Source organism: Squalius cephalus (genome assembly GCF_949319135.1).
Source record: "Squalius cephalus genome assembly, chromosome: 4".
NCBI classification, from domain to species: domain Eukaryota; kingdom Metazoa; phylum Chordata; class Actinopteri; order Cypriniformes; family Leuciscidae; genus Squalius; species Squalius cephalus.
The window spans coordinates 376,105-392,616 of NC_137125.1; the positions used below are offsets into that span (position 1 = coordinate 376,105).

Sequence of the window (16,512 nt, forward strand, 5' to 3'; positions counted from 1 at the left end):
TAAAAAAAATACAGATTCAAGTTTTCAAGATGAAGAAATTCGGATCTTCAAATTCAGTTTTCTAAAATTCAATCTCAAAAATTCAATCTCAAAAATTCAGGTCTTACAGAAAGTAGGTCACAGGTCATCCACAGGGAAGAGTAAAGGATCTCAGATAAGTCGAACAGAGCATTTTGGCTGCACTGCAGTAGTTTTCTGCCGCAAACGCAGTGGTGGTTCAAGATAATCCGTGTATCTTTCGCTCAGTCGTTTTTTATTTAATATTAAGAGTAGAAAAATGAGAAAACAGCTTGAGTATTAGATTTCTAATATTCTAATAATAGTCCGCTGCAGCAGTTGCACGGATAAAGCGGTTGCTAATAAAATGCAAAATCAGATATATGTACAATAACATTACGATGACCTTCAACCGATTTAAATAGTAGGCTGCATGGGGTTTAATTTGTCTTTAATGAGATGAAACCTGATATATGTTATCAGGCATAAATACATAGATCCGCCGCTGACTAATGTGTAACTTAATGGTCCAGAAGCTGGGGAACAATAGTCTGTTAGAGGGGGGGAAGAAAGGGAAGAAGGGGGAAGAGGGAAAAAAGAGGAAAAAAGAGAGAAAAGAAGGGAAAAGGAGAGGAAAAGAGAAGAAAGAGATTTTTTATGACTTTGTCCCCCCAACAGCAATATTTGTGAAAGTCTACATTTGTCATAAATTATTGCAAAACCTGTTTTTTTGTATCTTCCTATACATTTATATGGGAGTAAAGCAGATCACAAGGTTGGCGGTTCGAATCCCACTGCTGCCAGAAATTAAGATTGCTGTGTTATGCTGTGAATTATGTTTCATCATTAAAAATCACATAACTGGTTTACACATTACAAAAATGAGTTCTCAAAAATGAGTCATTTTACAATATAATTTTATATTGTACTAATGATATATAAATTATTCTAGATATATTATGTATTGCAAATTATACCATAGTTTTAATTATATTTCTGCTCCAGTTATTTTCTAAAAACTATTGTAAAAACTAATAAATAATTTTATTTTTTTCACAAGTGACTATAACTTGTAGTTGAATGATACAATAGTAAATGGAAACACAAAAAACAAGGAAAGAAGCATTTATGTTCAAAAGACCAAACTTTTATTTTACTGTACAAATGTTATTGTAAAAAGCGCAATAGAACAGGAAATTAAGAACTATATACAATGAGAAATATATACAAGTAGAACTTTATACAAGGAGAAGTATAAAAATAAATGAATTATGTTCTTTTTTTTATATCCTCCAACCACTGCTCTTTTGGCACTGTCTCTACTGAGGGGCAGTATACAATGCCCTTGTACTGGCTGTGCCCAGTCTCCGCTGTTCTGAACTTCCCACATTTCTTGCACGTGTTGTGCTGCACTTTGCGGGTCAGTTTTCGAGCTGGACCTGGGGCAGGAGGGGCAGGAGGAGCAGAGGAGAGGCTGACCCTGAGAGCCTGTGGAGCAGCAACCAGGGTGGGCCCCTGTGAAGCCACTGGCATCAACATCAGGAGTTGAGTGCCTGGGGGTGGAGCAGGAAAGAGTTGCCGCTGGGTTGGTGGTGTCTCAGCTGCTGGTGCCAAAACCACTGGGGCTGAAGGGATCTTCCTCTTCCTCTTCACCTGTGCCTGGCCGACGGTGCTACTGGGCAGGTGGTACTGGTGAGCCGGGCCTGGCTGGGGGGGCGCACATTGGCAGGGAGCAGAGGCTCAGCAGCCACAGACAAGCGGCTAGGCAGTTCCAGCCCCTGCATCACTACCGCATTGTCCTGTCTTTTCACCCTGCTGTTGTGCCACTGAACCAAGGTGGTATGGCTCACATCCACCAGCTGGATGGTGGTCTGCTGCATTACCGTTGCATTGCCCAGAATGCACCGCCTGATTTTCCTGTAGTCCTCCAGGATGAGGTCCCATCTGGACACTGTGCCAGTCCCCTTCTTCTTGGGACTCCGGTGGATGGCACAGAGCCTGACAAAAATAGTTTCCATCAGGCGACAACAGTCTGGCCACTGGGCAAGTGGGGCAGTGGTGGTGAGTGCGTGCCTCTTCACACTCTCCACCCCTGGAGTGAACTCTTGCCTCTTCTTTGGGGACCTGAACCTCCCAGTATCCAGCCTGCTCTTGTGTCTGGAAGAAAACACGACTCTCCGCTTGTCGTGGTCCAGCAGGTTCTGCCAAAGAGCAACAATATTGCTCACCTAAGCAGAGAAGAGCATATCATACAGAGCAAATGAGAAAAGAAAAGAAAAACGAAACAGTGTAAACATGTATGACAAGTCAAAGAGGGAAAGTAGAAAAAGTTGAATGATCCTAACCTGCTGGTTGGTGAGTGCCAGAGAGGGATGGTTCCTGAGCTCCACAAGACACTCCGCCAGGCTGTCGACTCTATCCAGGCCAGGTACACCAAAGTCATCCACAGCCTGAAAAAATAAAGTTATGAGCAACAATATGAGGACAGTGAAGTGGGACAAAAGACAGAGACATATACACTGGTCTATGTAAATGCCAGGATTGATGATTGCATTCAAAAATGTCAGAAGACGGTGACAATAATTTACCATCAGCAAGGGTAATGTTTTCACATTAAACGACTGGTAATGTTTTCACATTAAAACAGATGCTTTCCTATTAATTCAATTGATTGTGAAGGAATTCTAGGGAATACCATAGTGGCTTCAATTTTTATTACGTCATGAGCAATCCAGTCATTTTATAGATCAGTGCACATTTAAGAAAGTATTTACATACCACAGATGCATCATGAGATGCTGAGGCACCTTGCTGTGGCATGGAGGAGGCAGCAGACTGGGTGGAGGAGGCAGCAGACTGGGTGGAGGAGGCAGCAGACTGGGTGGAGGAGGCAGCAGACTGGGTGGAGGAGGCAGCAGACTGGGTGGAGGAGGCAGGAGGCAGCAGGCTGGGTGGAGGAGGCAGCAGGCTGTGTGGAGGAGGCAGCAGACTGGGTGGAGGAGGCAGCAGACTGGGTGGAGGAGGCAGCAGACTGGGTGGAGGAGGCAGCAGACTGGGTGGAGGAGGCAGCAGACTGGGTGGAGGAGGCAGCAGACTGGGTGGAGGAGGCAGGAGGCAGCAGGCTGGGTGGAGGAGGCAGCAGACTGGGTGGAGGAGGCAGCAGACTGGGTGGAGGAGGCAGCAGACTGGGTGGAGGAGGTAGCAGACTGGGTGGAGGAGGCAGCAGACTGGGTGGAGGAGGCAGCAGACTGGGTGGAGGAGGCAGCAGACTGGGTGGAGGAGGCAGCAGACTGGGTGGAGGAGGCAGCAGACTGGGTGGAGGAGGCAGCAGACTGGGTGAATGAGGCAGCAGACTGGGTGGAGGAGGCAGCAGGCTGGGTGGAGGAGGCAGCAGACTGGGTGGTGGAGGCAGCAGACTGGGTGAATGAGGCAGCAGACTGGGTGGAGGAGGCAGCAGACTGGGTGGAGGAGGCAGCAGACTGGGTGGAGGAGGCAGCAGACTGGGTGGAGGAGGCAGCAGACTGGGTGGAGGAGGCAGCAGACTGGGTGGAGGAGGCAGCAGGCTGTGTGGAGGAGGTAGCAGACTGGGTGGAGGAGGCAGCAGACTGGGTGGAGGATGCAGCAGACTGGGTGGAGGAGGCAGCAGACTGGGTGGAGGATGCAGCAGACTGGGTGGAGGAGGCAGCAGACTGGGTGGAGGAGGCAGCAGACTGGGTGGAGGAGGCAGCAGACTGGGTGGAGGAGGCAGCAGACTGGGTGGAGGAGGCAGCAGACTGGGTGGAGGAGGCAGCAGACTGGGTGGAGGAGGCAGCAGACTGGGTGAATGAGGCAGCAGACTGGGTGGAGGAGGCAGCAGACTGGGTGGAGGAGGCAGCAGGCTGGGTGGAGGAGGCAGCAGACTGGGTGGTGGAGGCAGCAGACTGGGTGAATGAGGCAGCAGACTGGGTGGAGGAGGCAGCAGACTGGGTGGAGGAGGCAGCAGGCTGGGTGGAGGAGGCAGCAGACTGGGTGGAGGAGGTAGCAGACTGGGTGGAGGAGGCAGCAGACTGGGTGGAGGATGCAGCAGACTGGGTGGAGGAGGCAGCAGACTGGGTGGAGGATGCAGCAGACTGGGTGGAGGAGGCAGCAGACTGGGTGGAGGAGGCAGCAGACTGGGTGGAGGAGGCAGCAGACTGGGTGGAGGAGGCAGCAGACTGGGTGGAGGAGGCAGCAGACTGGGTGGAGGAGGCAGCAGGCTGCATGAATGAGGCAGCAGGCTGGGTGGAGGAAGCAGCAGACTGGGTGGAGGCAACAGGCTGGCAAGAGGGAACAGCCAGGGCAGCAGCCATGGTGGATGAGGCATCAGGCTGAGAGAAGGTAGCAGGCGTGGAGGAGAGAGACTCAGATAAAGGCATAAAGCAGGAGGAGACAGAGAAGCTTGGGTCATCCGTGAGACTTGACACAGTAATGTCATGTGTCTCGTCTTCCCCGAAGCCCTCGTCTTCTTCGTCCACACCTTCGTCCACATCCTCCAGCATGTTCTCCGTCTCCTCTGAGTCGCGGTTCACCACCAGGGGCTGTCCAGTCTGACTCAGGAGATAGTCAACACCAAGCAGCTCTCCTATGAAAAAGAAAAAAAAGCACACGCACACATGACTAATTATATTCGAAGCATTCTGTCAAGATAGAATGCAACTGTAATCAGACTGTATGGTTGGCTTTGTTAATGGGAATAATAAAATTATAGACTCAGTCTCTAGTTGGAACATTGAAAACCCACAAATTAAGTGTATAATGTAGCCAGATAAGGGTAAGACATACCAGTGTATTTGGCAGGTGCCCTGAACGTTGGCACAAAAGCCCGGCCAAACACCTTCAGGCTGTTGGTGTTGACGCAGTGAGCCATATCCCCGGAATAGGTGAGAAGGGACGCTGGCTTGCTGGTCACTGCCGCAGTCCCCCGATCCTGATTCCACCTGTTCAGGCCTTCCAGGAGGTAGAGCTGGAAATTCAGCGCATTGGCACTGGTTCCTTGAAGAACACCACATTTATACCACTGTAAAAGGACTTGCCTTTCAATTTGAATAATGCATAGCAGTTATGTAAGATATCATATATGTGAGACACCAACCTGGAATGAACCTGTTCAGGTGGCAGTGAAAAGATTCCAGGGATGTGGACCCTCTGGCACACCGATACCGGGTCAGGACGACTCCCGCCTTTTTGGTGGTGCCCACCTCAGTATAGAGTGGCACTTCTGGCAAGTCCTGGATGCACTTGACATGGCGTTTCTGCACACGCCAAATGTGCTCCATGCGCACTTGGTCCAGGAGTGGCACACCCATAAGGTCCCTCCCATTTGCCCCGCCCAGCTCCTGCAGCAGCCTGTCAATGAGACGTATGGTGTCCTCCTCACCGCGCGTCCTCCTGCGGCAGTAAAGGCTGAGGTCCCTCTTACTGATGCTCCTGTCCACCAGGAGATCAGTAATTGCTGGCATACCCTCCTGCATCAGCTGCTGTTTCTTGGCCAGCCGCAACAGGTTGAGGTCCCCCGCATCCCACTCAAAAATGCAGGCGGACAGGCATCCCATGAAGGTTGGGTAGAGGGGATGGGCATCAGTGGTGCAGCCCACGGCCAGCCTTCGCATGAAGTGCCAGATGTCCAGCCGTATGTGGAGGTCTGGCCATTGCCCAAACCTGGACTGCAGCTTGCTGGTTGCCCCCTCACTCACGCAGCAGCCACAGTCCACATACAGCAGCACTGGGGGTGGAACGGCTGCCTGGCGGTATCGCTCCATCACACCAGCCACCATCCTGTCCAGTCCTGGCCCCTCCTGCACCGACAGGACACTGGTCAGTATCTGGCCGACCTCGTTGCCAATGGAGCTCACCCAGAGTGCTGTCCCCCGTCCATGGCCAGCCAGCTTCTTTGTGATCTGGAATTTACAAATGTAACGGCACATTCAGAGATCTGAACTTATTGTTTTAAAAGAGAAAAATCTCATTTGAGAATTGAGCCAACACAATTGAGAAAAAATATCTATCTGGCAGTATTTAAGAACAAATAAGCCTATTACAGAGTCAGATTATTGATTACCTTTTTGGTGGAATCCATCTTTAAGATGGTGCCAAAGGTCGATGTGATGCTGGCCTTGATGTGGTCTATACGGCAGAGGATGTCCCTGCCGTATACGGACAGCAGCCAACGACTGGTGGGGATGTCGATGGGCTCTGGAGGCTCCTGGCAGACCACAGGAAAGAGGCTGGGTCGATCCACAAAGTCAGCACACTCCCCAAGATAGTGTGCCAACCGATTCAGCCATTCCTCCCCGTGGTTCTCTTTTAACTGCCTCACCAGTCTGGCTGGACTGTTGCCCAGTGTCCGGTCCCGAAGCAGCCTAATGACACGGATGTCACAGGCATACCTGAAAACACATTGTTGCAGTGATTAGTTACATGTTAATTGAAGGGTCAATTCAGTCGTTTAAGTCTTCACAATCAACATCTTTTCTACACTGATTTACTCACTTGCGGGTCAGGATCAGCCGGAACATTTTCTGGTGAGGCAGGTCAAGCTGGTCCCGGACAGTCTGACTCGTTGACAGGTAGTTCAGAGAACACACAGTGCACCTGAGTGTCTCTGTCACCATCAGGTAGTACCTGTCGATGTCCAGGACCTTCCGAGCCCTCTTGTGAACACCATAGCCCGTCAGGTTCTTGCCACAATCTGGGCAGGACACCCTCACCTTCCACAGGTGGTAGGGCATCCACACCATCAACCGATGGGTGAAGAACCGGTCAGGAGTTGGTGTCTGGTGGTAAATGAGGGCTGGAACAGGGGGCTCATACCACAGCTTCAAATCTGGCCGCAGCTTGCCAGAGTGAAATAAGGTGTTGGCAATCCACCTCTGGTCCTGCACAGGGATGGTCTTGCTCATTTCACCTGGCAACCAGAATGAAGCTGAGGCCCCAGCAGGGGCTGGCATGACTTCTCCAGGCTCCTCCTGTTTGGAAGACAATTTGTTTATTGAATAGTGTTTTTTTAATTGCTTTGGTGCAATTCCCACAAGCAACTGGTACAAAACTCTTAGTACTAATAATACAACAGATAATCAAAAGTGCACTTTTTTTTCCGAAGCATTTCAGCGTATTTCCATTTGTGGAAATTAAGACATTGTTTAAATTACTACATTATTAGCTTACTATAGCTTAATAACTGTGTGATTTGTATTGCGTACATCTCTGATAACAGATCACTCTCAATTGTAATCTAGACGCATACAATTTATGTAAAGCTGCTTTGAAGCTATATGCTTTGTAAAAACATAATACATTATAAGTAAAACTTATAATAAATGATAATTTTCAAAAATATACAAATAAATGTGTATTGATTTGAATTACTATAAAACTTTTGATTTGCATCTCTTCTCATTTAGTTTAACTAGAATGAAAGCATGAGATCAGGTTTTGAAAGAATGACTAGCTGTGTTACAAGTGTGATCAGTTTGGAGTTTTGGTAAGAGTTTTGAAAATGTACACTTGTGAAGCAGTACAAAAGTGAATTAAAAAAAAACAAGGAAATTGGTGCTGTTATACTCACAGTGGATGGAGCAGGACTGGGGGTCCTTACACAGGATGGTGAAGGGGTGGTGGTCCTCACAGAGGCCATAGAGGATGGAGAAGGGGTAGTGGTCCTCACGGAGGATGGAGGAGGAGACGGGCTGGGAAGAGAAGGGCTGGGGGTCCTTGAAGAGGATGGAGCAGGACTTCGGCTCTTCACAGAGAATGGAGAAGGGGTGGTGGTCCTCACAGAGGCCATAGATGGGGCCCTCTCAAAGGATGGGGAAGGGGTGGTGGTCCTCACAGAGGATGGAGGAGGAGAGGGGCTGGGAGGAGAAGGGCTGGGGGTCCTTGAAGAGGGTGGAGGAGAGGGGCTGGGGGTCCTCCGACCCACTAAATTAGGCTTTCTTGAAGACGCCTGGGACCCACCAAACCGTGACTTAGTGAACTAAAAAGAGAAACAAAGTTAATTGTATGACAACCGCACTATACATTTTCAACACAAACATTTTAATTTAAATCTAGTGTTTACACATGTGTGATGGGTAGGTTTAGGGGTGAGGGTCGGTTTGGTGATAGAAAATATATTTAACCTGACATAAATGTAATGGAAGTGTATGCAATGTCCTCACTAATATAGTCAAACAAAAATGTGTGTGTGCGTGTAAAAATGTAAATGGCTGATCAGTCTGCAGGAGTATGCTATAATTATTTTGATGTTGGTGGGCCGTAGATCATATCAAACAAATACAAAATGAATCTAAGTAAACATTAATTACAGATTAAATACTAACCATTGACAAACTTGGAGGGGGCCTCAGGAATGTCCGTGGGGTAGGAGCCGTGTCTGAAGCCTCAGACTGTGGCGCAGCTGTGCCAGGAGCCGTGTCTGAAGCCTCAGACTGTGGCGCAGCTGTGCCAGGAGCCGTGTCTGAAGCCTCAGACTGTGGCGCAGCTGTGCCAGGAGCCGTGTCTGAAGCCTCAGACTGTGGCGCAGCTGTGCCAGGAGCCGTGTCTGAAGCCTCAGACTGTGGCGCAGCTGTGCCAGGAGCCGTGTCTGAAGCCTCAGACTGTGGCGCAGCTGTGCCAGGAGCCGTGTCTGAAGCCTCAGACTGTGGCGCAGCTGTGCCAGGAGCCGTGTCTGAAGCCTCAGACTGTGGCGCAGCTGTGCCAGGAGCCGTGTCTGAAGCCTCAGACTGTCACTTTCAAATACATCACCTTAGTGGTGTGGAATCCACAGTTGCATGCCATGGACCCTCCAAAGAGGGTGGTCTGTCCGTGGACCTGCATGGGGCATTTCTCAATCTGAAAAGACAAAAAACAATATTTACTGAAATTTTTGCACCATTCATTGTCAGGTGACCTGCATACTACACACCATGTAATGAGATACAGGTAACTATACAGGTAACTTTGCTTTACCTTCTGATAGAGGTCATAGCACTTCCGCTGCCTTGGGGCTGGTCTATTTCCTCCACTGGAAGGCCAAACCCCAGAGCTGGCAAAAGCCCTTAACCTCGCCATCCACTCGCCATCTCCCATGGCCTTGTGGCTCTTTGGCTTTGTACTCATCTAAACATAATAGGGAAATAATAGTAAACAAATACATTTTTGCAAGTACTGGACAGCTACACTGATTTTTGTTTTCATTCAATTATAATGATACAACTATATACAAAAAGAACTCAACAATTTAAATTGTAATGTGTTACATGTGTTTAATATGTAAGATTATATGCAACTGGTGATAGTGTGACCACAGTTTATAAACAGAAACAGTTATACTATAGTAAAACCATGGTTTTAATAAATGTGATGACTTTATCCACAACTATATGAGGTTTTATTTATTCAAGCTGACTAAATGGTGTTTAATATGTAAGATTATATGCAACTGGTGATAGTGTGACCACAGTTTATAAACAGAAACAGTTATACTATAGTAAAACCATGGTTTTAATAAATGTGATGACTTTATCCAAAACTATAAGATGTTTTATTCATTCAAACCGACTAAATGGTGTCTAATATATTAGATTAGAGGCAACTGGTGATAGTGTGACCACAGTTTATAAACAGAAACACTTATACTATAGTAAAACCATGGTTATTACAAATGTGATGACTTTATCCAAAACTATATGAGGTTTTATTTATTCAAACTGACTAAATGGTGTCTAATATGTAAGATTAGAGGCAACTCGTGATGACGTGGCCCACCGTTTATAAACAGAAACACTTATACTATGGTAAAACCATGGTTAATATAAGGGATGACATTATCTACAATTATTACATGGCTTGGCTGAATTCCAATGTAGAATGCGGTCTGTTATTTCTTTATAACAGACCGCTGCGGAGTATAACAGACCGTTGCCATGAAAAACAGCGCGTTGCTATGGACGCGGAACGGACTATTTTCTTTGGCGGAAGCAATACAATCGTTTTTAAATCAATAAACTCCTTTTTAAATCAATAATTCGTGTCAAATTATTTATTTATTTTGTAGGTAGCCATGTAATAAGCGGGATAATGTATAGAGAGGCGGTCGTTATAGCGAATAACAAGCCCTTCAGGCTGTCAAGACCCCTCCGCTTCGCGTCGGGGTCTCGTTCAGCCTGTCGGGCTTGTTATTCGCTATAACAACCGCCTCTCTATACATTATCCCTTACCTATGAGATGTTTTTTTCATTCAAACCGAACTTCTAGCTGACTAGATGGTGTTTAATATGTAAGATTAGACGCAACTCCCGATCATGTGATCACAGTTTATAGCGACAATCACTTTTACTATAGTAAAACCAGGTAAACATCGCGACAGACAGATCTAGCATACAGAACTAAGACTCCCAATTACATCTCACAAAAATAAAGTCTTTTCACATGAATTTAATGATGATTTCATTCATAATTCTCCTCAGAACGTTAGGTTAGTAACTTTGATCGCTAAAAGGAAACACTCGACAAAACGGCTTTGTGTGAGGGATGAAAATGTAACTAATGTATGGCCAATTAAGAATATAGCAAACAGAAGAAGAAAACTAATTTTTATTTCTTACTTTGCTCAGTTATAACTCGGTTATAGAGGTTTCTGAAGAGCGCCGTGTCGTCATCCAATCTCACAATGGATGTAAGCGCGGTGAGTGGCTGTGTCCATTCTCATGCCGCGACGCGATTGGCTCTCGTCCATTCTCACAATGGAGAGCGGGCGATGCGATTGGCTCTCGTCCATTCTCACATTGGACAGCGAGCGACGCGATTGGACGAGGATAGAGCGGCAGAAACAGACGAACCTGATCCAGGTAGTCCAGTGGTAGACTTTTCGCCAACCGTGTCAGAGGTTCTGGGTTCTAATCCGCTCTCGCATAGTTATTTTTTCTTTTTTTTTCTCTATAATTATTTTTTTCCCTCATCAAAACCGATTATGTTCATCAGTGGTTGTGTATCAAGCAGGGGCACGTTTGTGTGCATTATGTTTTGTGATTTCACCAGAACGAATAGAGAGTATCCGCAACGGATTGAAGCGCGCGTCCGAGTGAAGACAGTGCGGCGTGTGCTGCGCGAGCCACACGAGAAAACACTGTCCACTGATCGCTACGGCAACGAGCACTTTGATCACTTGATTTAAAAAACACATTTGAGCGCTAGATCGTCTCTTATTTAAAAAAACGAACGAAATGAATGCTCTGCCAGTTAACTGGATATTATATTGCTGAATGAATATTGCCTATTTTCCGGACTGTATAGGCTAAGTCACGTTTTATCATGAAACACGCTGTGGTTTATTCCAAAGTGACTCAGGCATATAAAATGCATTTAACGTTAAATAATCTAAATGTTGACTTTCAAAAGTAGGCGCGCCGAAAAGGCTATTCACTGTATTCTGGTTCATTTTTGGTGAGCGCCAGAAAGATCTAAAGAGACCGAGACGCGCTAAAGCAGCGCATCATGTTGTTTTATTTATTTTTCAATGGCATGCTATTTTGTAGTCATTTTGAATGTACACAAATAAAAATATACATTTTTCTGTTTCGAATGATGTCATATTATCTGTATGAGTATTAAGTTATTTCCCAGCAGTGGAACAAATCCAAGTGATGGCGCTGGCGCATCGCGCTCTCACACAACAGTTCTGGCGTTGCTTCATATCGCAGACTGCTCATTATCAAAATAAAACACAGTCAACCAAACATATTACAATTATTCTGCCTAATTTAATTGGGCTGTTGTACAATATAAAGGGCAAGCTGTGCCGCACACAGTCCTACTTGTTATTCCAAACATTTCCCTGGCTGTGAAGATGCTGATTTAGCCTAGTATTTTGGGACTCGACTGAAGACGCCTTTTTATTTGTATTATAATATAATATATTCAAATACATAATCTTCTGAGTTTTATGATGTAGGCCTTGTGTTTTTATTTTAATTAAAATGTATTATAATTTACATCTCAAAAGGATGCGCTTTGTGCATTCTCTGACATTACATTTATTTATTTCATTAATATTGAGTATCATTTGATGTTAAACAAAACTGTGTGTTATTTTCTCTGGCAACTAAACTTCCAAAATGAAAACTTCCAAAGCAAAGCCATTGTGCGTTCTCTCCACGCGCCGCAGCTTTTCCACACAGATTTTGAGAATTGGCCAGCTAAAAAAAAATAGGCCAAATAAGTAGACTAATGGCTAGTGTCCGGGAGATGCGAGGTACGTTCATATTTATGAAATAAACATAACTGATTTTGTCTACACCTAAATACATTTCCAAGGACCCCCTAACAGTGATTAAGCCCAAATGTGGGTGGGGGTAATGAACACAATATGTTTGTTTGTTTTTTGCCCAAATGGTCTCCACTCTATGCATTTTGTAATAATACAGCAACATATTTTAACTGACCGTATTTGCCAGAAAATAAGTCGCATGCACCTGAGTGCAAGTCACACCGGATCATGTTGAGAGAGAAACGCATTTTAATATTAGCCTATTCAGCAATAATGTAAAAGACCTGTAAATAAAATACAACATTTACATGATAAACACTATTTAACATATAGGCTCGCGCACACGCCGCACTGTCTTCACTTGGACGCGCGCTTCAATCCGTTGCGGATACTCTCTATTCGTTCTGGTGAAATCACAAAACATAATGCACACAAACGTGCCCCTGCTTGATATACAACCACTGATGAACATAATCGGTTTTGATGAGGGAAAAAAATAATTATAGAGAAAAAAAATAAAAAATAACTATGCGAGAGCGGATTAGATCCCAGAACCTCTGACACGGTTGGCGAAAATTCTACCACTGGACCATTAAGTTACACATTAGTCAGCGGCGGATCTATGCATTTATGCCTGATAACATATATCAGGTTACATCTCATTAAAGACAAATTAAACCCCATGTAGCCTACTATTTAAATCGGTTGAAGGTCATCGTAATGTTATTGTACATATATCTGATTTAGCATTTTATTAGCAACCGCTTTATCCGTGCAACTGCTGCAGCGGACTATTATTAGAATATTAGAAATCTAATACTCAAGCTGTTTTCTCATTTTTCTACTCTTAATATTAAATAAAAAACGACTGAGCGAAAGATACACGGATTATCTTGAACCACCACTGCGTTTGCGGCAGAAAACTACTGCAGTGCAGCCAAAATGCTCTGTTCGACTTATCTGAGATCCTTTACTCTTCCCTGTGGATGACCTGTGACCTACTTTCTGTAAGACCTGAATTTTTGAGATTGAATTTTTGAGATTGAATTTTAGAAAACTGAATTTGAAGATCCGAATTTCTTCATCTTGAAAACTTGAATCTGTATTTTTTTAAACTGAATATTTGCAGTATAAGAATTCAGAACAAAAAAAACTAGCTGTTTGAAAATACATGTCTATAAAATTCAGCCATAAAAACATTTCAATTTGTTAAATTTCAAATGTTCAATATTCGTTTAAAAAAAAAAAAACAATTTAGGACTATTTTTACACTTGCAAATAATTCAAATTTACACAATTCAAATTCAAATCATTTTGTCATATTATAAGCTCCATACTACAGAGTCCTATAAAGACCTCATTTCTAATAAGTAGAAAAAACTAATGGCCAGTTCCTATAGGGGACGTCCCATACAGTATACACACCTCATATCAAACCATTTTACTGCAGCATTTTGGAGTTGTCACATTTCACTACTTCAGAGGCCTATAAAGACCTCATTTCTAATAAGTAGAAAAAAGTAATGGTCAGATTTTACAGGGGACGTCCCATACAGTATGCACACCTCATATCAAACCATTTCACTGCAGCATTTTATACCTTTACTGCAGCATTTTGGAGATACATCACATTATTCAAATTCAGAGGCCTGTAAACTGCAGACCATTTTACTGCAGCGTTTTAAAGATATGTTATATTTTACTACTTCAGAGGCCTATAAAGACCATATTTCTAATAAGTAGAAAAATATTATAGGGAATTTTAGGTTCTTATAGGGAACGTCCCATACAGTATGCATGTCACAGATTGTGTTGTAGAATGCAGATGAACACGATGATATAGGCAAAGGCGCCACCCCCTGGAAGCTGGAGAGAGCCATAAAAAAACACCCAGGGTGGTGCAGATGGTGGTGACAGCCAGGAGATGGCCTTGAGCAGGGCAGGGTTATTATAGTTTTGCATTTTTCATTAGTTTTTATTTTTATTTCGTTTTGACTTTTTGTTTTCAAATTCAGTTTAGTATTAGTTTTTAAAGTGGGTTTGCTAGTTTAGTTTAGTTTTTATTTTTTGAAAATGCTTAGTTTTAGTTTAGTTTTTATTAGTTTTAGTGTTAGTTTTAGTCTTTTTTTGTAATTTGGGTTATTTGTCAGGGGCAAGATTCAAAAAGGTCAGAAAAAGTATTGTGTAATACTAACTCTTCACATCAATAATCTTCACATCACGTCATTCGACGGACGTGAGAGGACGCTGGCGCTGTTTATTCGCCGCTTCTCTGTCTGCTATTCTTCATTGTGTTCCTATTTGTTTGTGTTCGCTGTACCCCTACCTCTGGACAGCATTTCTCCCTCCGGACAGCCTTCAAGCTGATTCCTGAAGCCGCTTGGGCACCTTCTCCGGACTGTATCCTCATCGATTAGCCGCTAGCTGGCTGCCCCCGTTCACCTAACTTCTGTCTGCTTCGCTGTGACTCCTGCTGCTGCAACCTCCAACAGATGCGAGCCGTGACCGCGACTTTCATCTTCTCTGTCATGCCGTGGATCATCTTAGCACTCACATCAGTCATCCATCTCTGTGTCCCTAGTTCATTGCTAACTGCAACCACGGAGCTCTCAGTCCCACCGCTCGGCATCATGTTCAAATACTCAACTCTGCAACTGGTCGAACTAACCAACTATTCCATTCCATCCTGCATCACAGTCATAAAACAGCTCGGACTTCTACGTCGATCCCGTTACATTCACAGAAGCTTTCGCCGCAAGTTTGTTTACTTCCACCACGGACTATCCATTCCATCCATCTGGTCACCTGCACGCTCCGTCGCACCTTTCCCACGTCATCGGAACGCTTCCCCCGCTGGACTACATAGTGCTGAGCGCACCGACAGGCTGCATAGAAAACCCGGACTGGAATACAGTGCTTCTCGCACAGATCTTCGTCATCGGAACGCTTCCCCCGCTGGATCACATAGAGCTGAGCGCACCGACAGGCTGCACAGAAAACCCGGACTGGACCACAGTGCTTTTCGCACAGATATTATCCAATCATACGCAAATAAACTCACTGTCCCTCCACAACTGCATTACCATCACACACGCACTGTTAACTGGGACAACCTCAGATCTTTTCAGCCTGCACCCATCTCTCCACCCTCTCACCATGCCAACTTTGCCCTACTCAACACTCGATCGCTTAACAATAAAGCCCCTGCTCTACATGAATTAATCCTTGACAACACTTTGGATTTCCTTCTGCTCACTGAAACCTGGCAACAACCCAATGACTACTTATCCCTCAACCAAGCATCCCCCACTGGCTACAATTACATTTGCAAACCCCGCCCCTCCCGCCGTGGAGGTGGTCTTGCTGTTATTTTCAATCAGAACTTCCGGATCACTGAACTCACTCTCCCCTCAGTATCATCATTTGAATATCTCGCCTTCAAAGCTCTTTCATCCATGACAGTTATCCTCATTTACCGGCCACCGAAACCAAATCCCTCCTTCCTCTCTGATTTTACTGAACTCCTCACACTAGCCTCATCTCTCTCTCCACGTCTGCTGCTACTCGGTGACTTAAACATCCACATAGACTCTCCCATCTGCAAGCTGTCATCAGAATTCAACATTTTACTGGACAACTTCACTCTCACTCAACATGTCACATTCCCCACCCATGAAAAAGGACACATCCTCGATCTGGTCTGCTCCACTAACCAACCAGTGCTCGACCTCCATCCTTGCCTCTTTCCCCTCTCTGATCATAAACTGATACGGTTCACCATTCCTTCTCCAACTCCACGCCCCCGCCTCCTCAGAGAAATCACCTTCCGTAACCTTAAATCTATTGATTCCCATCATCTCTCTGACTTGATCTCCACCACTCTCCACCTGGACCCAACCCTCACCTCACCTGATGATCTCACAAACCACCTCAACTCTGCTTTGAGTACCTCCCTTAACACTCTGGCCCCCCTTAAAACAAAAACCGTCACTTTTAACACTTCGTCACCCTGGTACACACCTGCACTCCGAAAAATGAAACAAACTGGTCGCCAACTCGAACGTTTGACAAAAAAATCAGCTCTTACAGTACACCATGAAGCCTATAAACTCCACCTCACTTCCTACAAAGACGCCCTCATTCTTGCCAAATCTGCCTACTTCTCCAGCATCCTCACCAACCCCTGTCAAAACCCTAGAACCCTCTTCTCCATATTGAATAACCTCATCAAGCCTCGGACCATCACCCTCCCT

At 45.2% G+C, this 16,512-nt stretch overlaps 1 protein-coding gene across 1 annotated transcript; it reads right to left on the reverse strand.

Annotated features, from left to right (window-relative positions):
* Positions 1-1,125: 1,125 nt before the first annotated feature.
* Positions 1,126-15,264, reverse strand: LOC307157036 (uncharacterized protein). Its single transcript, XM_079868781.1, has 12 exons — positions 14,586-15,264; positions 8,962-9,111; positions 8,758-8,844; positions 8,334-8,693; positions 7,580-7,987; positions 6,505-6,980; positions 6,074-6,401; positions 5,108-5,912; positions 4,798-5,007; positions 2,776-4,597; positions 2,343-2,447; positions 1,126-2,225 (listed from the first exon to the last, which is right to left on the reverse strand). Exons 1-12 carry the CDS (start codon positions 14,667-14,669, stop codon positions 2,222-2,224), a joined length of 4,839 nt encoding a protein of 1,612 aa, XP_079724907.1. The 5' UTR covers positions 14,670-15,264; the 3' UTR covers positions 1,126-2,221.
* Between the last annotated feature and the right edge of the window lie 1,248 nt (positions 15,265-16,512).

Excerpts from the sequence above, each read along its gene's own strand:
- LOC307157036 (XM_079868781.1), bottom strand. The coding sequence starts at position 14,669 with ATGAGGATACAGTCCGGAGAAGGTGCCCAAGCGGCTTCAGGAATCAGC. Across the intron at positions 9,112-14,585 it reads GGGAGAAATGCTGTCCAGAG|ATGAGTACAAAGCCAAAGAG; the intron begins GTAGGGGTACAG and ends TATTATGTTTAG. Across the intron at positions 4,598-4,797 it reads GGCACCTGCCAAATACACTG|GAGAGCTGCTTGGTGTTGAC; the intron begins GTATGTCTTACC and ends TCTTTTTCATAG.